Below are 22,661 nucleotides of genomic sequence, written 5' to 3'. Positions count from 1 at the left end.
ACACAAAACCAGCCCCTACGAGAGGTGCCACAGGGAATTGAGGGAAAATGAAAGGCGAGCGAGGGAGACGTGAGGAGAAAAAAAAAAAGATAGGGAAAAAAAAATAGAGGGAGGAGAAAAGCCCATGTGGCAGAGGGAGATTCTCATCTTCACTGAAATCAGCTGATCCCTCCCTCCCACCCTCCCTCTCTTCCTCCCTCCATTGCTACAGCGTTCCTCCCTGTGCTCTCCCTCCCTCCCTCCTACCTTTATTCCTTTTCAACCAACCTCTTCTTTACTCCCTCTCTCTTTACGTTCTCCTCTCCCTCCATTCCCCCCCTCTCTATCTCCGGCTTTCACTCTTTTGTATTATCACTGTATGCCACCTCCTTCATCCTCTCTCTGTCACAGTGGGAGAGCTGCAGGCAGACAGAGGCAGCATACACTAATGTTACTATATTTGACATACACAAGACACACACACACACTCTGCTGCCACATGCACGACTGCACACACATAGGGAAGAGGGGGTGTGCACAAACACAAACACACACACAGCGGAAAGACAGCCCTCAAGTGTACATGCGTGGATGAACATGAACACACACACACACACTCTGACGCGTGCTGAGTGCAGGAATCACAAACATAGCGACACACAGGAGGGCAAGCGCATGACGCCAGCAACCTAACACTGTTGTCTCTCTCTCTCTCTCTCTCTCTCTCTCACACACACACACACACACGCCGTCTCTCTTTTTCACACACACTCACGCCTCCTCGGGCACACACGGCAGCGCACAAGCCAGCGAGCAGGGCGGCGCTGGACGTATCATTCATATAGGGAATAGATCGGAAGAAAAGGGATTAACCATCTCCATCCCTCTGCCTCCACAGACCTCATCCTCTCTTCCCTCCTCTCGTATCTCTAAGCCTCTCTTCACCTCATTTTTTTTCTTCTACAATCCCTCCTTTTTTTCACAATTTATTGGTGGGTTGAAGGGAAGCTGGGATTGTACAGAAAGGAGGATTATTCTTACATTACTCACTTGAGCGGGATCTTGAATGTATGGATTTCTTTAATTGAAGGGGTAAGCATTTTTTTTATTTTTTGGAGATTTTTGTATTTTTTATTTTGAGGTAATTTTTTTTTTTTTTTCGAGGATGGCTGAAGGCAGAAAGCTGTGAGGCTGGTGCTGTCTGAGATATTTGGTCAAAAGGTAAGTCTGTTTGTGGTGTTAGTTCTCTTCTTCACACACACACACACACACGTAATTTTTTACAAGTGGAATTAAAGACAAGTAGATCATAGATGAGGGCACTTTTGCCTTTTTTCGAGCAAACAAATTGGCGTTTTTGACGGGTGCATGCTGCGAGGAGGTGGATGCCGAAAATGTTATTGGTTATACTGTTTCCCTTGATACACAACACACACACAACATGCACTTGACTATGTGGACATTGGTTTTTGGGGGCAAAGCTTGCGGAGGTGGGGAAATGGGAGAGAGGTGAGAGCAGGGACGTATTTTTTTGTACTCATTTATAATTCATATAAAACACGATTGAAGTACATAGGTAAAGGCACGCAGCAGTAAACCACTCAAGTGACATGCACAGGGTTCAAATACTTTATAAGAAACAGGATATTTACAAAACACACCCTGCAGGCCATTAAGAGTAAATGGTTTTGTCTAAACATGCAGATATTAATATCAGTTGGACACTGATATTAATTTATCCCTCTCTCTTAGAAGAGAAAGTCTTATGCTTACTCTTGTACCAAACTGCCTGATTTTATAATCTGTTCTAGCGTAGTTAATTTAATATACTGAAAATATACTTGGCTGTTTTGTTTTTGCATGGCTAATATATCAGACGTACCACTCTGGGATGTTTTAAAATTGCATGAGGTCCTCAAAACATGGCAGCCCATGTATTCCAGTCAAGGCTGGTCACAGAGCAAAAACGCCTAAAGAAAAAAAAAGTTTGCATCACTTTCTACTCTTTTAAGTCTTTGGTTCTAACTGGCTGATTGAACATGGAAATAATATCTTTTATACGGCCATTACAACCTTATATCTTTATAAAAATATTAATAAAGTGTTCAAAGTGCATGATGCTCAGGAAATGTTTTCATTTATTTTGTAATGAAAATGGAAAAGTATCTCTCAACCCAAAGGCGTCATAGATAAACTAATTGAACTCAAACTTAGCTGCAGTTATTAGTTATGAATCTAAAGTGAACACACACACACACACACACACACACACACACACACACACACACACACACACACACACGGTGGTTGTTTTATTTGGCCGCCTTCAACAACCTCAATCAAGTTGAAACACCCTTGATGGGTTCGATTACGTCGGTCTCCTGTTGAGCCTGTGTAGTGTGCACTTGGCAGGCTCCAACCTCGCTTTAAAACGGCGTGATATAAAGAGTGATTAACATTCAAGAGCTGCGGTGTGATTATACGATAACACAGTGGGTGTGAGGCACTCCACCCTGATATTCACTCGCGTGCCTCTCCACATTAGCTGCCAATTAATGGGAATTGTCTGAATGTCGTCTCGGTAATGAAGACGCAACACAAACCTGGAGGAAACGACAATGATCGGTAACTAACGTTAGTGCTCTAAATACACGGCGAAACACAGAAAATCTGGGTTTTTGAGCGAGTGTTACTTTATGAATACGCAACTTTATGACTTTAATAATTAACATATGCACGAAAACAAGAATTACCGGTATGCCTGCACGTGTATGCTCGAACAGAATGTGTATGTTTATGGACACATGAGTACACACTGTGTGTCTTCATGGCCACATGCATGTGTAATTATACATCTGGACATATTTTTGCACCCCCGTGCATGTCAACACTTGTGTGTCCTCTATTTGTCAAGCTATCGGCATGTGCTAAGGTGTGTGTTGTCGTGTGTCCAGTGTGTGTGTGTGTTGTTCCAATCTCTCCACTCTCTTGTGTAAGAAAGCCATTAAAAATTGATTTAGAGGAGGTTGGCTGCCTCTCGGCCCTTTGTTAGCAACCTGCGCTGCTACACAGACAAACACACCTTCACGGAGACACACACACACATGCAAACACACAGACGCACTTCACCTTCCAGTTGTCATGGCTTTTTATTTCTTTGTCCTCTCTTATTTACTTAATAAAAAAATAAACCTACTGTCTTTTGCTAAACCTACAGTAACCAACTAGTTTTGTTACCATTTCTTTTGTCTCAATTCACAACGATAACAAGATGTTATCTGGGAGAAAATCCGGTTTACTTGTATGGGAATGTCATTTTTAGGAGACAGGGTTTCTGTTGTATAATATGATTTGTGTGCGCGTGTGTGTGTGTGGGTGAAGAGGGAGCAAAGGGGAGCGCTGAAGGTTAATGATTGGGCTGTGTTTACAGCTGTGATGTCACTCACTCAGGGGCCACACACCCACGTTCAGACACTCAAAAGGGTGCACACACACACACACACACACACACACGCCTGCCTTCACACATGGATAGATGTCCTCGAGTGCAGGTGGATTTCAATTTGTTAGCAAATTGGACAGAATTCCCGCCACATTGATTAAAAGCTATTAGTCGAGCCAAGTAGGCATGTCCCAAGAATGATGAAATGGTCTGAAAAACAGGCTCAAGTGGCCGCATCAGGCGAAGACAAGGACACACACACACACACACACACACACGTGCACAGCAGGATTTAAGTTTCTCTGTCGAGGTGGTCCGGTTGTCCGCGAAGTGGAGATGCTTTTCAACACATTGACGGGAATGTTTAACCGGAGAAGCCACTGAAAATAACTGTGACTTACAATCAACATGTTTAAATGATTGTATTCATAGCGATGGATGATCCCAGTAAGGATGCTTACTGGAAATGGATTTGCTAGATCACCCACTCCCCCCCAAAAAATGTGCCAAAGCATGAATAAAAATGCCTCTGAGCCTTTCTTCAGCTCGCTTCCTCACTATCAACAACATTTCCCTGGCTTATAAGAAATGTGGGACAAAACACAAGCATCCCAAGTTGACCGAACCCAGTCGGTGGTCTCGACTCTCTATCTCAGGCCCCCGAGGTGTGCGGTTAGATTTTGGTGAGGAAACGCACGTAGGAGGCTCTGCACATCACGAAGCCTCTGCAGCACCCTGCGGAGTATAAATCCGGCTTATGTGTGGACAGGAAACAGTAAGTGGAATAAACACGGTGAAAAAAAAAGAAAAAGAAATAGGACGGAAAGAGGAGAGTTAAGGGGACCAGAGGGAGGAGGTGTCATTTGATCCCCCAGCATGCAAGCCAATTTGCCACCCAAGTATTGACATGCATGTACGTGGATTTCGGGCTGACCCCGTTTCGAGGTCAAATTGGTAAAAAAAGCTTTCTGAGAATAGCCCGACAGACCACACACCACCCGTTTAACATGACGGGGAAGTGATGAGCGAACAGTAACATGTGGCTGCAGAGGTGACCTTCTGCAACACCTTTAATGCATCATTTAGAGGAGCGAGCAGCGTGATCGCTCCAATGATGAACTGTTGGCATGGATCACTCCGTGTACTCACGCCCCCCCTCCCCCCCTCGCTGCTTAAAATGTTATTTCTCTTATCCATCCAGCCGTAAACCTTATCTCTGTTTTGATATTTGATATCAATGCAGACATTTGATGCACCACAATGATTTTCATTCCTGAAGTAACACGCTGCTTCACCGCCAAACTGATTTCCTCCCCGAAATAAACACACCAAAAAAACCATGAATCATTTGACAAATGGCCAACATGCAAAACAACGGTCCCAAAAGCTGAAACGGGAATTAAAGCTTGGTTTCTCACAGCTTGAATTTGCAGCAGAAATGATTAATTTAACTAAGAAAAAAGGGGGAAAAAATGCATCAATCTCAATTTGTGACGAAAAGCTTTGTTTGATGGTCTACAGTGTACAACAAATGATGGAAACCAGCTAAACAATATAATCACACTTCAATTCAAACCAGCAAGGAAACTGAAAAAGGAAATGTAAGAAAGAAATTGAAAGCAGTCGGAGGAATCTTCCCAAATTCCTTCAGTTCCTTTAATTTCTCATCTGCACTTCAGAATTCTCTCAAATGACGCTTGTGTGCTCGTTTAAAAAAAAAGAACAACACAAATTTCCCAGCAGAGCCTGGCTAATGTGACTTTAATCACATGCAAGAAATCCATCTGCAGAATATCCTCCAGTACATGCCTCTGTTCCTTCGTCAGGGAGAGGGGGGCGGAGAGAGGGGGGGGGGAGACGGAATGAGAGAGAGGGGAAGGAAGGAAGTGAATAGTGAATATTGAAAGATGAAGGTCAGAAAAGAAACGAAAAGACAGAAAAGAGGAGGGAATATCAAGAAAGGGGACAGAGCTGAGATTAGACGATCCTTTATATGTTGTTCAGCATCTCACAGGTGCTAATAGCAATAATGGTAACACAAATAACACTGGGGAGCACACACACACACACACACACACACACACACACACACACACACACACACAATCCCCACCCGAACGCTTGGAGACGTCGTGGAGGAGAATTTTAATGTCCTCCCTGTTTACCCGCCGCACTTATGTCTACCTCCTCTTCACTTCTGTCTCCTGCCTCGTCTCGATTTTCCTTTGATTCTTTCATCGCCGCCTCTTTTCTACACCTCCTCTACCTTTGTCCCCCCCTCCCCTCTCTCTCTCTCTCTGACTTCACCTCATCCCCTACTTCCTCTCCTCCAGTTTCCACTAACTCATATATAACCAGTCGCAAAATAACTCGCTGACACGGAGCAGATTGATGGGCGTTACTTCTGGAAGTGACTGCACTCACTGTCTGTCTGCTTGGCCATATAGAGACTTGAACTTATAGAGACTTATCCCCCCCATACACACACACACACACACACACACACACACACACACACACACACACACACACACACACACACACACACGCACACACTCTTCAGCCTCCTCACTATGTATTTTGCTTAATACTCCAAACCTTAGCAGTGCAGGTGCTAATTTACATAGTCGGTGCACACGCGTCCCACAAATGAGCGCTAACACATGCACATTCCTAAATGAGCCATGTAGGAAAACGCCTGCTTGTGTTTCTGAGTTTTCCCCACACACAAACAGCTAACTATTGAACAACAGCCCAATTAGATTACTTCGATTAGTTTCACACACCGCTGATTGGGTTTTGATGATACTTTGGAACGAGACGCGTCTCACAACGGCATTCTCAGAACGGCACGGATTGGTCCAGGGGTCACGTGCTACTGAGGCTCCAATGCGCTTTCCCATAGCAATCCCCCCCCCCCCCTCCGCCCACTCGTCAAACCTATTTCACTGTAATGACTCGACATTGATGAGAAAACTCATCTTTTTTTTCAAAAGCAAGTAGTTTCATTACGCTGCTGTAATTGGACCGGGCCTTTTTTTTTTTTTATCAAGAGGAAAGTCCATTCATCACAGCGATACAGCAAACTAACAAACAATCAGCCAACGTATTAGTACGGAAAACAAACCTGCAAACAATACAGTGACTAATACTGACTATACAACTATAGCTACATTATAATCAATTAGCCCTGACATTTCAGATGAGTCAATCACAGGCAAAGAGAGTTTTCTTGCAGGTTTGCGGGCTATAACACTCTCTCATTGAAGTCCAATAGACTGATTTGTATGGTACGGTTGTTTTCCTATTTTGGAAAAGTTAGTGGATTTGTTTCAGCAGATTTGCTGAGGAGGATCCTATGATTTACCCCAGAGATTTCAGAGCTGATATAATGAATAGAATCAGTTGGACAGCATCGTCCCCACATGTTTGCTGCTGTTTACTGGGGGTTCACTTCAGGTTTGCTGTTGCTGTTTTACATTCATTTATTCAGCAAAGGGTTCAAAGACTGTCTGCGGCACATACATACTGCACCGTCTCCTGCCTTGCCCAAGGGTTAGTTTGGCAGTATGACAGTACACAAAAAGACGTCTCTTTGCATTATTCTTCCCATTAATTCTCTCTTCCCGTTTGCTCCGTCCATATGTCTCTGCATTTCCAAGGTAATGCCTCCATCCTTCCCTCTCTACCTCCCCTCTCTCTCTCCCTGTGTCATCCTGGCTTTGTCTCTCTTTGTGTGTCAGTCTCTGTGCCAGACAGTAGCAGTAGGGGGGCCTGTCTGTGGGAAAAGGCAAACTGATTGTGTTAACTGCCAAAGACACACACATCTATTATGTATGCCTATGAAATACCGGGGGGCTGTTTACGATGCCGGAGCGCCGGCACATATATACGCATACAAGGGAGCATAGGTGCAGTCACACACACACACACACACACACACACACACACACACACACACACACACACACACACACACACACACACACACACACACACACACACACAGTATCCTGCTGATTTAGCCTCCATTGCTGCTGGTGTATATGGGTGTGTGCATTATAACAATTTTATAAGCTGACCTCAGAATCTGGAATCGCATGGATGAATGTCTATCTATCTATCTATCTATCTATCTATCTATCTATCTATCTATCTATCTATCTATCTATCTATCTATCTATCTATCTATCTATCTGTCTATCTGTCTGTCTATCTGTGTCTCACTCTTGTTCCCCTCTCCCCTCAGGTGTTCCAGCTTGTCGCAGTCGGCACCCTAATGGAGGCTGCAGGCATGGCGGCTTGACGCCTCCATAGCTCCGCCCCTCCGACAGAGGAAGGCTGCAGAGCTCTGTGTCATGCCCCCCCACACCCACCCCCCCGGGGGCACGAGCGTGCCCCCGACCAGCTCTACCACCCACCACCTGGCCAGACCTGGTGAGTCGACGAAAGCAGATTGAAACGATAAGAGAGAAAAAAAAAAAAGGAGGGAGAGGAAAAAAAAGCTGTTCTTTCTCCGCTCGGCTCTATTCTATCCTCATCTATTGTAACTTCTAACCACACGTGAAAGGAGGAACACTCTCTGTTTTGACAGCTGTTAATGTTAGCATGCCCAGAAACACACACACACACACACACACACACACAAAGGGTGAGGGCACTGAGCTCGCCGCGGCCACGTGCCAAGTCCTCCAGTGAAATGCCACATTACTGTATGAATTAATAGAGCCAGCAGTCTGTGGAAACAACACATCGGGGGAGAGGGATGGGGGAGGCACCTGCAGGTTATTTGTCTGCCTTTTTTTTCCATTTTACCTTCTCTGCCTCCTCCTTTCTCCAATCCTCACATTCACTTTTCCTCAGACATCGCACTTCCTCTTTCTTTTCCCTTTTCACCCGTCCCCCCTTCCCTTTTCCCTCTCATTATCCAACCCGTATACCACGGGTACACTCAGTCAAAACAAAGATCCGTCGGAAGTCGGGTGGCATAGCAACAGATATGACGGCAGCGTGCACGTGGATGTGTGTGCGTGTGTGCGTTATAGACGACGGAGTGGATGGATCCGGCTCTCTGAGAGATTCCAGACATTTCCTGAGCTAATAAGCAAACATAAAAGCTCCTTTCTGCATTCTTTCCTCCCTTTTTGTCACACTTCCAGTTTAACACGAGCAGGCACACATGAACACATGGTGCGATCTCTGCAGCAAAATAAAAGGCTTGACAAAAACAGAGACCATAACATGCGGGGATCTTCCTGTTGGAGAGCTATTATTGTTCCAGAGATGTCGGGCAAAACACTCCACAAATGACTGTGTAACACCGGAGACACTAAAGAGGGCAGCGCTATCCGTCAGACCCTCCACACACCCACACAGCTCCTCTAAGTCGATAGGTACACCTCCCTCTGGGCCTCTCAGTCTCCATCCCACCACCTCATACCTCCACCTTTTCTCCATCCTTCCATCCATCCATCAATTCAGTTCAGTATAACCGCATTATGTGTCTTTTAGAAGTAAGAATCTAAAATATTCTCTAGTAAGTTAGTCATCAAAAATGTTCTGTCCCTTCCATGCAATTACGTCCTTGGCATGAATGTAACACGGTGTTGCCAGAACGGTCTCTCTCAGTTGAATTCAATATTCGTTTTCTTTTTTTTTAACACATAAATGTGCGTAATCAATATTGAAAGCGTTTTCATAAGAGGTGTTTTCAGCTGCTCTCCCTTTTTCATTGTCTCTGTACTTTTTCCTCACAAAGCTTGAGAGCTCTGTGATCTCTGCTGCTTCAAGGCCGCCACACACTGAATCACTGGAAGATGCATATATACGAGAAGAAAGGGGATGGCGTCATATCGGAGCCAACGAATATGTCAGATGAATACAGGTCGGAGAACAATAGAGTTCCAAACATCAAGGAGACATTTCCTTCTAAAGTTCATTTAGAAATGGAGTTTGACAGACGGCGAGGACACAAATGACGTGTTTCCATTCAGTATTTTGGTGATATCTTGCAAACTTTTGAAAAAAATCAAAAGTGTGCTTTCATCGGGGCTACATCAACAAGATAAATAGAGGAAGAAGTGTCGGCATTTTTCAGCCTCAGCTAATGTTGGCGATATTTCCAACTAACGGCCCGAAAACTATGATGAAATGTTGTAGCCTGCATGAGACAGAAGGTGATATTACATTTCTGAAAGGTTGTGGAAGATGCTTTATGAGTGGAAATGTTTTCTTGTGCCAAATGATCGATACATCCATAATGTGAGTGACAGAAAGTGGGAAACAGAGGAAGGGTGAAAAAGAAAAAAAAGACGGAAACAGTGGGGAGTGGAGAGGAGGAGATCAAAGAAGCGTAGTGAAAGAGGGGAGACAGTGAGGAAAAGAAGGGATGCAGGAGGATCAGCAAGAAGAGGAGAACAGAGAAGCGACACAGAGACCATATGGTGCCTTCGGGGCCCCCCCACGATCCCACCAGACTGTCTCATCTGACACAACAAGCACACATTTGCACCCTAGCAGCCACGAGTTCATTGCTATTCACACGTAAACCCGCGCTGCAGCTTATCTGGTCGGACTGTGTGTGCGTTTATGCACCTTGTTGCAGTCCCAAACAAAGCCGGCAGATTAACTGACCGCATAATCAAAAGAGTGACAGAGAAAGTGACACAGAGAGAGAAAGAGGGAGGGAGGATTTGGCTTTAAATAGAGACCTAATTCACTGACCGACGTTAAAACATTTGTTTTGGAATGGAGCCACAATACAGTGACTTGGGTTGTAGCATTATGCCTGGAGTGCAGCTGTAATACAGTGCAAGGGACTAAGGGAGTAGTATAATGTTTGGAACAGAGCCACAATAAAGCTACACGGTCAAAACTAACGTTTTGTTTGGACACATCCCCCTTTTTAACAAGCTCGTTTGAGTTGAAACCCCCTTTAAAGACACTGGGTCAGCTGTGAGGAAGGTACCAACAACATAAACTCATCACTGGGTGCTTAGTAGCCGGTGGCACTCTTCAACCCTGCTGGGATGTTGGGTTTGGCATGGAGCCACAGCAGTGTGACAAAATGTGTTTGTGTGCGAGCGAATGCGTACCATCAGGTCTGGAGTGCAGCCTGATCCCTTAGTGTTATATGAGACCCGGAGTTAAATAGAAACTGGAATGACAGCTTGTTGGCAAACTATCCAAAGCATCCAGCAAATTTAAGGAGGTAATCAATAGCCATTTAAATGCAATGTAACAAAGGGTCAACTCTTAAACAACGAGGCGTCTCCATTGAGGGACAACCGGAATTTTACTCCTTCACCTTTCACCACTAACATTGAATTTTTTCTCATTTTATTTGAACCCCTGACCTCCTTGGTGGCGGCTTGCAATGTTTGTCATCTAGGAATTAACATAGTTCGTTGCCATGGTGATTTTGCATCAGCTTGGCTACTGGCGCCATGTCAGAATTAGAAGATCTGAGGTCTGAGGTGACCTTGAAGCGGCTCTAGCTGGACACGATGCATGCAGACGTGGGGTTTTTACTTCCCCTTCTGCTTTGTCCACAGTTCAGTTAGGTGCAGGTGCAACAGGAGTGCCTAATATGAAACACAAATACGAGGTACTGGCCCACTTTCAAAGGACATTGGCAGGGATAAATCTGGATAATCCTCTGCACCACAAACAGCACTACTCCAGTTCAGCATTTGCCAAGCAATCCCGCTACAGTATTACACTCAAAGCAAGTCCAGTATGGATCCAGCAAGAGGCTGATAAGCTAGCGGGGCCCCAGTACTTAACAAGTAGAATGGCTGATAATGGTCCTGGATAAAATAGCCATGTGAAATGTGCTCAATGTGTCATTGTGAACAGGCCACAGGCCTCTGAAAAGGGCATCCGATTAACAAGATAAGAGATCTCGAGCATGTGTAATATGAGGATTAAAGCTAGTACTCCAACTATATCTGTCTTTTCATTCATGCATCATTAATGTGGTTCAAACTACGTAAAACAACACAAACTATGACAACCGTCTTTCACAATATTGTGCGTGTGCTTCGGTTCAATAACGTCTGTCCGTCCCTTCGTGGGAATGAGTGGGCATATTCTATTCTAGTCGCACTGGTGCGGATGTGACAGCAAAAGCCAAGCATCCTTTTATTTTCTCTCTAAAATCCCAATGTATCCAGCCTTGGACCGAGGCCCAGTTGAGTGGTCAGTAGAAAGCAATGCCACATCCATCAAAGACAGTGAAATATGGAGCCGTGGACTGACTGAAACTGGCCTCAACTGATACTGATATGTTGGGTGTCCATCACTTCATTTCCCCATTTGTTCCCTTTATCACAAAAGCAATGTCATTGCGTGTGATCCTCTCCCACAGGCCATGAATTAGAGAGGCATTTTACCCACTCACCCGTCCAAGTCAAAACAGTGGTGGTGCATCACCGATGCAGAATTCATCATGGGAGAAATGGATAGAGAGAGAGACAGAGTAGGTGGGAGAGAAAACGGGGGATGAGAGTAAACAGAGAGGCGAGAAAGACACGGACAAAAATCGAAAGAAAATATTGGAATTTATCCCATAGGGGTGAAGAAATAAAGTATATAAAAAAAACACTTCCAATACAATTTCACCTCCTCCCTTCATCACACTGTCAGCAGGAGCCTAAACCACTACACCCTGTTCCTGCTTATCCTCAAGTGCTGTATGTGTGTGTGTGTGTCATTGCATGTGTGTGTGTGTGTGGCCATGACTTCCTGTGAGTAAGCGATTAAGTGCCCGAGTCAGGCGGAAAGGTTGTGTGTGCGTGAGAGAAAAAAGAGCTAATGTGGGTTAAATGACGGGATTTGATGTGAACCACAAACTTCCCTCCTTATGCCGTCTCTATCCTTTTTTTTTTTCTCTCTCCCCCATCGTCTATAGCCCCTGGTTGCTACGGTAACAGCATCACCTTGGTGTGTACGTCGGACTAATGCGGTGGCACTGCTGAGAGCGTGATATAATACGTGTGCGAGCGTTGTGTATTCTTTAATACCGAGCCGTGTGTGTGCAGCGAGATGGTTGTGTAGATTATGAACACACACATACATTCAAGGCACGCGCTGCGCACACGCTGGCTATTTTCCATCATGCGGACTAAACGAGGTCTCGGGTTGCGCTGGAGATCAGACGTGTAACAGCCTCTGACAAATGACACCGACACCGTCGCTGTGGAAGGACAGCGTGTTGAGATATTACAGACGGGAGATTACACATCAGATATGACAAATGATCATTTCCAAGATACTGTTCCCTCATAGCTGTCTCTGTTACTCAAACAGGTGAAGGTATTATCACATAGCCATCGTGTCGTGATTTACACAAAATCCTTCAACGTTTCTTGTCATCGCCTCGATAAAACCACAATCTTATTATCATGCTTTATTGTATTAACAATATTTTGAATTATCCCACCTTAAATTACACTAAAATTACTAGATTCAAATTGTTCTAAAGCCCAAGTGGAGGTCTTTAAATTGTTATGTGTGCATTTGTGAAGCTGGAAATGCAGACCAAACATGTGAGCTAGTGACTGCATGTTTTTCATGCTAAACTAAATTCCCACTGAGGGCATTCAGGAGGCTGATATAAGGAGTCACGGGTGTCAAATCTAAACGGTTTGGGTCCTACAAACACATTAAAGCGTTAAGAAAGATAGGCGTGTGAGCCTGAGAGGACAGCTGGTCCTTCTAGTAATAAGATAGCAGCCAGGCTGCCCGCTTGCATGGAAAACAGCTTGGCCCCTGGTAACATGCAACTGGGCTCAGTAAGGGAGGTGCATGTGGTGGTGACATCATAGCTGGCTCCAGTGTCACCCAGGGGCCCCCCTGGATATAAACTTACAGACAGCTGAGGCCCCGGGAGTTGTGATGCAGTGTTGCCTAGGAGACAGACATCACCACATTTACAGGAGTCATATGACTCATTCATAATGCCTATATAGGTGACAAACTGTGTGTTTTAATGATGACTGCATAGATTTGTGTTAGAAACAAATGATAGAGATACATTTTATAAAATTATAGCTTTCCTTTAAAGTAATATATAAGTCTATATAATAATATATATATTATATACTGTATATATATATAAGAAAAGAAAATGTTCCTAAATGTAATCCTAAAAGCCAACTGATTATCAATATATAACAAGGTCTGTCGTGACAACTAGTCAGGGATGTTTGAGTCTGCTGGACAATGCTGCTCTAAGAGCCTGAGAAGTCTCGCTTCAATCAAACAGGAAAATGGTGTTGCATTTTAATGCCGTGTCTCAGTGTGCTTCTCGCCGCTGCCGGCCTACATTTGCCCAAAAATGTCAGCGCTTTTTACGGCGTGTGTTTGGGGATTCTTATAAAAGATTCAGTCCGAAAGTCTGTTTGGACTGAGTTAAACTGCAGAGAACCACTTAAACTTATTTGGACTCAACCCTCCCTATCTTCCTCTGACTGTGGCTGAATGTTTTCCTTCTGGTTTGGCTGCGTGGAACGCTACAGCCGAGAGGATTTGGAGCAGCTAAAATAAGCCAAAACAACAACTACCTCCTCCACCAGAGCAGCAAAAAAAAAAATGAAACACTCATAAATGTTGGAAGATAGGCTTGAGCACTGACGGGAGGGTGGGAGGGGGTGAGGGGGAGTTATAATGTACAGTAAGAGAGGATGAAGAGAGGAGGGGAGGTGTTGTGGTGAGGAGGAGTGAGGGGAGGAAGAGAATACCTTTGCAAAAATACAGCGATGACCGCAATTTGGAATTTGACATGATATGCAGGAGAAGCAGCAAACGATCACAGTTCTCTCTCTCTCTTACTCTCTCTCTCTCTCCCGGCTCAGTTGTGTAAGAGTGCTTTTTGCCTCTGAGCTACGTCGTCCTCACAAATCTCCTGCACTACTCCACCTTTTTCAAACCCGTTCTGGGAAATTCGCCGCCACGGTGCAGCAAAAAACCCTTCCAGATTCCCACTGTGCCACTGCGGCGACGGATTGGCCCCTTCGGAGGCATTTCCACCACAAAGTGCGAGGGCACGGGACGCTACAGGACACTTTGAAATCTCTCTCTTTCACCCATTTACGAAGGGGCGTTAATTTTCCCAGAGATTAGGATTATACTGCCGGATGGAGCAGGGAGGATAATGGACACAGGAACGGGAGAGAGGTCACGCACTGATCTCTCCTACGAGGCCACAGCCTTTACTTTCTGAAGCTTTTTTGCTTCAGGATGAAAAATGGGGCAGCGTCGAGGAGGGTCGCAGTCTGCTGTCTGGGAAAAGATGCTATTTCTAGACCATTGTTAACTTTCAAGCAAGGAAATATTAAATATTTTAAATGCTATATATGAATTGTTCACTCACACACTTTGTATTTGCTGTTAAAATGATGCACAGTTTAACCCTGGGGAGCTGAGATGCACACAAAAACAAGTATTTTATATTTGTGAGTCTTCCAATTCCATGTTTTTCAAATCTAAATTGTTGAGAAACGACCGCCAGACGACCAACAAGCTTTATGTTGAGTTCAGCTAACCGGCTGCTGAATAGCTGCATATTACCCAAAACATATGTCCCCAAAAAGTCAAACCGCCCCTTTAACAGCAATTCGATGGGCTTAAAGAGGTGATAAATGATTCATCTTTCCAGTCATAACGCCATCATTTATCATTAATTAAGTTCCCTGTCTATCCAGTGGTGTAATTTCCTATGTAAGACCAGTTTAAAGGGAATAAAACATGAATTTAATGGGATGTATAAAGCCTCCCCTTAACTCTTTTTCTCACTGCGGCATTATGAGCTTCATATTTTATCAGCGCCGAGAAAGAGAGACCCCGAGGAAAGTCAAGTTGCTCTAGAAAGACGACTTTCATTACGCAATCACTTATATCTTTTGATATTCATCATTTGGGTTTTGTTTTTTTCATGGCATGGCCAAATAAAGGGCTATTTCACAGAGTTGCATCACCAATATGGTGATAGGCAACGTGGTCCTGAATGTGAGTGAGAGGAAAGCGAGAGAAAAGAAAGCAAATTTAGAGGGAAAAACAGATGGGCTAACGGAGAGAGAGGAGGTGGAACAACAGCGAGCGGGTGAGACATAGTGTGACAAAAGGGAATGGCACACTGAGAAATACATGCTAATAATATGCAGATGATGCAAGTGCTGGTGGAGCAGAGACTCTTGTCGGGAAGTGAAAAACTGCTGTGTCTGTGTCTGGAGTTTAGACAGAGTAGTTTTCTTAATATCACGCTTTGTTGGTGCTTAACACACACACACACACACACACACACACACACACACACACACACACACACACACACACACACACACACACACACACACACACACACACACACACACACACACACACACACACACACACACTTACACGGAGACGATAAAGCATAAGTCGTGCTGATAAGCCACAGGACGGAAACAAAGTCAGCCACTGTAACGAGACACGGAGGGAATACGGAGCAGCGCCGAGAGACTCCAAGTTAAGAGAATGAGAAAGATAAAGAGACTAAAGTGGGCGAGAGAGAGAGAGAATTACAGAGTGGAGAGAGGGCGATGCAGAGACGGACAGACAGACGGAGGATGTATGACTAGGAAGAGGAATGAATGAAAAGGCCTGAATTGATGGACGCAAATAAAGACAGAGAAGGGAGACAAAAAAGAAGCAGGGTATGTGAGCGGAAAATATCAAATGACTTTAGTCTGCAGGAAAACAACAGATCCAAAATGAAACAAAGCAGAAGGGATTTCCCTCGTGAGTGTCACTCAGGCCGCTGTGATTTGCAAACAAACAAAGAAACACACAGGAAGGGTTTTTTTGTTATTTTTAACGGCTTTGTGAATAGACGAGACTGCTGAGTGTGTTTTGGTTCTGCAATGATCTTTCAGGCAGGAATTTGTTTTTCATAGTTTAACTTATTTTCCTGGATGTGAAAAAAATTCTACATTTCCCGTCAGACTTGCTCTTTAGCTCCTTTTGTCCTTTTTGAAAATGTGAAAGCTTGCATCTAACAAAACATACTGCAATAAGCTTATTTCTTTCCGCCGTTACTTGACAAGATAGTTCTCTGAAAAAAGTAACGATTGTTTTCTCTCTTTCCCGTTCACAAGTCTTCCTCTGTGTCCTCTGCCTCCTGGTGACGCTGCTGCCCGTGGCCTCCTCCTGCCCTCCTCCCTGTCTCTGCAACTCAGACGGCCTGGTGGTGGACTGCGGGGGCCGGGGTCTCTCCTCCCTGCCTCCCCTTCACCTTCTGCCTCCGGGGAGCCGCTCCCTCCTGCTCGCCAACAACAAGCTGGCCTCGCTGGGAGCCTCTGCCTTCGCTAACCTCTCCTCCGTGCAGGTCTGCAGCTCATTTTCCTTATTGTCAGTGGTATTTTTCTTTCTCCTGAGCATGAACATACCGTATGTGTTGGGTTGTTGTTTAGCGTGGCCTTGGATGCTGAATGGTCCCCCGGACAATAAGTGGTACTATCTGTTGAGTCTCATATTGAGAAAAACTCAGAGAACCTTTGCTCTCAGTCTGAAAAGTTAAGAAACGCAGCCATTTTCTTTTGCATGGCTAGTCACCATTATTTGGTGCCAAGTTGGAATAAAATGGGAGCAAAAAAAGGACTAAAAGTTATTGCACCTGCAAAAATAGACAATTTTCTTCCACAAAGCTGAGCATCAATCTGCTGCTCTCTATTCAGACATCTTGTTACATTTGTGATGTATGGAGATTTTTTACACTAAACCTGCCATTGCACTCGATGTGAATTACTCTGAATAGGAGAGCCAGTTTAAGTTGTGCGTTTTGTCGCAGTATTTTTTACGATTGATCCAGGGCTTATTCATAAACTCTCTATTTATAAGAGCATCAGCTGTTTGGTGTCATAAAATGTACATGAAAATGTATATTTTGTGTGTGTTTGTGTATTTTAGGAGCTGGACCTCTCCAATAACTACCTGGATAATTTACCGGCCGGATTATTCAAAGACATGTCCAACCTGACAAGACTGACTCTGCACAACAACTCACTGACAGTAATGGACAGAGACCTCTTCCAGGTACAAGTATTACTAGTGTATTACTACTGCAGTCAATCCATCAGAGCATGTGAATAGAGACAGAAGCTGATACCACGACTGATATACTGTCTAACTCCTGGGTGAGTTACAGGGTACGGTTTAAGAATAGAGCCCACCTCAGCAGATCTACATGACTGGGATCCCGTCCAGGTGGTAAAATTATAATAAACCGTTTGCTCAACACTTTCATCCACTTTTAATATGAAGCAAAGCAGTCTGCGGGATGAGCTTGTGTCATGACATCACTCGGGACCCTAAATTAAACAAGATTAGCCGATGGAGTGATGGGAGCTATGCGCCTTGGCAGCAGTGGAAGAAGCTGAGAATACTAATATGACTTTGGGGAGCGGTGTACTGTACAATGCTGTGAGCAAACCAGAGAGCTTGTTGTGTTTCTACAGGGTTTGGGGGTCCTTCAGAGTTTGGATCTGTCTCTGAACGGTCTGTCCTCTGTCCCTCTGGGGATACTGGATGAGCTGCAGAGCCTCAGGTAGGCGATCATATTGAATTATTGCCCAAGGGTAAATGTGTCTCTTTTGTTGGAGAGAATAAAGTAACTGTATCCTAATTATGTCATAGGTGGCTGTCTCTGGCAGGTAACAGGCTTCACGGCTTGGAGAGGGCTGCGTTTGAGCCGCTTGCCAACTTACAACAGCTGGAACTGGGGCACAACCCCTGGGAATGCGACTGCAACCTCCGCGAATTCAAACACTGGATGGAGTGGCTGCTTTACAGAGGTAGACGTCTGATTCCCGTTGCAGGGGATTTGAAAGGGCACATTCGATGTCAATTAGGGGGACAGGACGAGTGGGTGGGAACTAGAGAACGCTAGTTCACCTAAGAGACAGCCGAGTGTGTGCTTCTGTGCTTCTAGCGGTGTGTGAATGCACATGACCACGCTCATTGTGTGCACTGTGTGTGTGTGTGTGTGTGATCCAGGTGTCTCTGCAGGCTGTTAGTACATCGGATAACTACAGCTGCTCTCTCCATGTGTAAAAAAAAATCTACATTCACCTCGGTGCCTTGGGCCTCAGCTGCCCCGTTAATGAAGCATCCCTTCTCCTCTGTGCTTCATTCTGCTTTGCTGGGCACTCTCTCTCTCCAGTACAAGTCGGATACTGACACACTGCAGACGTGATTGGATAATCACCGGAGCGGCGGCGAATATTACGAGGAGACGTTTCGTAGCCCGACGTGAGCGCGTAGACAGTATCTGCTAAAAGGGGTAGATGACGCACGCTGTGTGATAAAGCAAGAACAAAGCACCGAACAAGTGTGAAATTTGGTGACGGCAGCCCGCTATGACTTCAATCTCCTGCCAACCACTTCCAGCACACAGGGGTGGGATATCCGCAAATATTTGGAGAGCAAAATCTAGTTTGCTGAGATAAAAGCTTCTGGGGCTAAATATTGCTTTTTCCTTATCCCTATTCCATATCTCATTGTGTCTGCTGCTTCCTATATCTGATGGTGCCGATCAAACGCTTTCTAACACACAACCTCGAGACAAATGCGGCGTGTGATGACGAGAAAGTAGATCCCCCTACCCTCCTGCCACCGGTGGGAGTTAGAAAGGCAGATATTTCTCCCTTCCACAGCTCTGCTGAAGCTAGGCATGTCATCTCATGAATTATGGAAGAGCTTAGTTGAGGCTATCTCCAACTTAATGTAGAGGGCACAGCACACTGTGTGTGTGTGTTAAGTGATGTATGACTCATCCTAGTGTTGGCACAATCACCCTAACTCTATCCTTCCCCCCTCTCGCAGTTAATTGGTGGAGCTTTACAGGCACACGGCGTTTATAAATGACCTCTCACTGCCCTCCTGTCTCTGTGCCTCCTTCTCTCTCCTTCAGGGGGGAAGGTGGACGCGGTGGAGTGCACGCTGCCCAAGGACCTGCGTGGGCGAGACATCCGCAGCGTTCCGGTGGAAATGTTCAACTACTGCATCAACCTGGTGGACGAGAACAAGACAGAGTTCGTCCCCCCCTGCACCGTGTTCGCTCTTAACCCCAGTGGGGAAACACCGAACTCTGACAAGAGTAAAACCGGGGATGACTCCTCGTCAAACACAGGAGGCGGAGGAGGTGGAGGAGGAGGAGGTGCAGGCGGAGAGGCCCCGTCGGATTGTGTCCGCGCCCGCTACCGGCCCGTGAGCGTGCGGCGCGCCATCGGCACGGTGGTGATCGCCGGCGTGGTGTGCGGCATCGTTTGCATCATGATGGTCGCGGCCGCCGCTTACGGCTGCATCTACGCTTCGCTGATGGCCAAGTACCAGAGGGAGCTGAAGAAGAGGCAGCCGCTGATGGGAGACGGGGAGGCGGACGGGGAGGATAGGGAGGAGAAACAGATCTCCTCTGTGGCCTAGAGGGGTGACGGGATGTGGTGGTGGTGGTGGTGGGGGGGTCGGCATGTTAAAGGGTGAAGATTGGAGGAGGTGAAAACTAAAAAAAGGGCTCTAAAAGGAGACGGGTAGAAGAGCTTGTGTTATCCACGCAGACAGTTATGGTATCTCTCCTTCTGACTCAAACAGACACCTTTCTCCCTCTTTTTGTCTTCCTTTCTTTGTCCTCCTTCTATTTTTAGCCTTCTCCCTCTCTGTCCACCTCACATACACATACATGATCCGTTCCCCTGATTTCCTCTCCCGTTTGGAGCCATTCTCACTGCAGCTTTTCTTACCAATCATCCCTCCAACTCGCCTACCAACCACCTACTGCTGCTCTTGGCCGCTGCTGAATTTAGAGAGGAAAACCGATTTAGTAATCTCTCTAGGACGAAAACATATCATTTAAGCTGTTGCAAGACATTCGTGGCGTATGGTCAGTCAGTATTTGTAAAAAACTGAATTTTCAGGGATTTACAGCGTGTAAGGCATCTATTGGACCAATATTATACATACAATGTCTTATGGACGTTGTAGTTTTAGCTCGTGCACAGCTCTCGTTTCTGTCTGCATGAATCTCCACGGCATCCTCTCTAACACCAACAAGCCCTCCAAAACAACCCGGGACCCCAACCCAGATCCTTTTACCCTCCTCTGGCCTACTGCTCCTCTTCCCTTTGATCTCAGAGACCCAAAGAAACTGCCAGTGCTGGAAAACTTGGGGGTAAAACAGGCAAACTTAACAGATAACGCCTCTCTAGCACTTTGTTGTGGAGAGAATACTGGGGGTACGTACAGATTATTATAGGAAATCAAACCGTCTCTGCAGGCTGGCATCTCTTTGGACTTTCTATGGATGTTAAATATGGAACAGGAAAACATTTGGTCACAATGATCATTCATGGACGGCTAGACCTTTCTCGGCATCCTCTCTACATGCCCTCGGCGTCACAGACTGGAGCTGTATGGACTGAAGAGGAACCAAACCATTCTAACTGGAATTTGAATGAGCTGTATTTGTCACTTTTGCATGGAATAAGGGTCTTGCATACTCGATGCTTGTTACATGATGAAGATCCGTATGTCAACGGGTCTAAAAGCGTCTTGTCGTGGTGAAAAAGGTGGTGAAACAAATGTTCTGGCATTACTTGGACTACGCTTACAGTTATGCTGGTTCAGAAAGTATTTACAATCGTTTTAACAAAGTTGTTGACATTTAAAGAACCACAATCTTTTGCTTTGAAACAAATATTCTTGGTTCAGAGCTCATTTTTCAGAATGACGTCACCTTGATGAGGTGAATGTGACTATGGCACGGAAGCACTATCTCAGAGAACCCTGTCTCCAGGCGAGGACTACAAAACTTCATCTAAAGGGACTACAAACTTCAGACTCCTGCACTTTAATTCCCAAATCTGATCCCTCTGGCCTCCCTCGCGCTCCTCCTTCCTCTCTCAGTCTCTCTTAAAATGGACGATTCGCCCAGAGGGATTATAATTTACAAGGGATTAAACAAAAAGACGCTGCTATTTTTTGCCCCCTCCTCCCCCCCTCATCCTTTTATCTCGCCATCCGTCTTTCAATCTAGTGCTATTTATGGAAAGTATTTCACATCTCCTTAAAGACTTCCACCTCTTTCCTTTTCCCTTCATCCATCCCTCTCTACCATGTTGTTGTCCTTATCTTTGCCCTTAAAGGTCAGCAATATGCAATGGCTGCTCTGTCACAACTACATGAAGAAGCTGTCACCGCCAAAGAGTCCGTCTGGTATTAACTTAGTAATCATTTGAGAGGAATTTGTTTGATTGGCAATCTCTCATTCACAAAAAAAAAGGTTTGTTTGTTTGCTTTACATGGTGTTTTCATAAGTATCCTCCAGTTAAACAACACATTTGAGACTTCAGTGATAAACAACCCCAAAAAAAATCTGGCTTTCATTGCATATTGCTCCCCGACAGTACAGCTATTGTTCCTCTCGATTTTTAATTGGCTGGGAATAAACCTATATTTATAGTGTGTTATCTTATGGTACGACGCAGATAAATATTATTATATTATAGTCTCTATTATGGTGTGTTGGCCCATCGATCCCCAAAAATGTTATCGGTTTTTCTGTATCAATTCACGTACGTCTTTTGTTGTGTTACTGACTTCTATGTTTTGCTTTAGGTTTTTAATATCTCTGTAATGTTTGTTCATTTGGTTGTGTTTCTGTATATTTGTGTTCGGTAGTTGGTAATGTTTTTTCTGCAGGAAGCATAGAAAGAGTTTGGCCATAGAGAGTGAAAACGTCTCCACACTGCTGCATAGAGTCATGATAAAGGTAACCTTTATTTGGGTGTTATAGGACCAATTCCATCTCCAATAAGTCATATTTATTTATGCATAAAATAACAAGATTAGCATTTATGGAGAAACATGCTGCCTTTATTCTATTTGCATCTATAAGATGTCAATTTGTGATTATTCTTATAATATCCAAACAACCATGGTTAAGCTGTTGTTAAGATATGGCAGGTAAGCCGTAGCTGATTGGGTTATGATCCTGGTTATATCACACAACTGTCAAGGCTGATCAGCTGCAGTAAAACACTATTATCCACCACCCTGACCTCCACACCCTCACATGTTTTGCTGCATTTAAGAACATTACACAACTTCTTGCATCAGCAGTGACACCCCAGAATAGTTGCATACGAAAAAAATGAATAGAAATGTGTTGGAGACTGAGCTGGTCTAAAGTCGAGATGCACATAAA

General features: G+C 44.8%; 2 protein-coding genes across 10 annotated transcripts in view; one reads left to right on the top strand and one right to left on the bottom strand.

Annotated features, from left to right (window-relative positions):
• cacna2d4a (calcium channel, voltage-dependent, alpha 2/delta subunit 4a) overlaps nt 1-22,661 on the bottom strand; it is a 70,216-nt gene that overhangs the window by 24,153 nt on the left and 23,402 nt on the right. The gene's annotated exons all lie outside the window — the stretch shown is intronic.
• Nucleotides 426-20,823, top strand: lrtm2a (leucine-rich repeats and transmembrane domains 2a). The gene is made up of 8 exons (XM_084039341.1): nt 426-1,071; nt 7,671-7,858; nt 16,561-16,790; nt 17,372-17,497; nt 17,920-18,008; nt 18,098-18,255; nt 19,374-20,670; nt 20,702-20,823. The coding sequence occupies exons 2-7, from the start codon at nt 7,780-7,782 to the stop codon at nt 19,883-19,885; spliced, it is 1,194 nt and encodes a 397-aa protein (XP_083895467.1). The 5' UTR covers nt 426-1,071; nt 7,671-7,779; the 3' UTR covers nt 19,886-20,670; nt 20,702-20,823.

Source organism: Eutrigla gurnardus (genome assembly GCF_963514095.1).
Source record: "Eutrigla gurnardus genome assembly, chromosome: 21".
Classification (NCBI taxonomy): domain Eukaryota; kingdom Metazoa; phylum Chordata; class Actinopteri; order Perciformes; family Triglidae; genus Eutrigla; species Eutrigla gurnardus.
This window is presented reverse-complemented; position numbering and strand designations above follow the sequence as displayed.

Excerpts from the sequence above, each read along its gene's own strand:
- lrtm2a (XM_084039341.1), top strand. The coding sequence starts at position 7,780 with ATGCCCCCCCACACCCACCCCCCCGGGGGCACGAGCGTGCCCCCGACC. Across the intron at positions 16,791-17,371 it reads CTAACCTCTCCTCCGTGCAG|GAGCTGGACCTCTCCAATAA; the intron begins GTCTGCAGCTCA and ends TGTGTATTTTAG. Across the intron at positions 18,256-19,373 it reads GGAGTGGCTGCTTTACAGAG|GGGGGAAGGTGGACGCGGTG; the intron begins GTAGACGTCTGA and ends TCTCTCCTTCAG.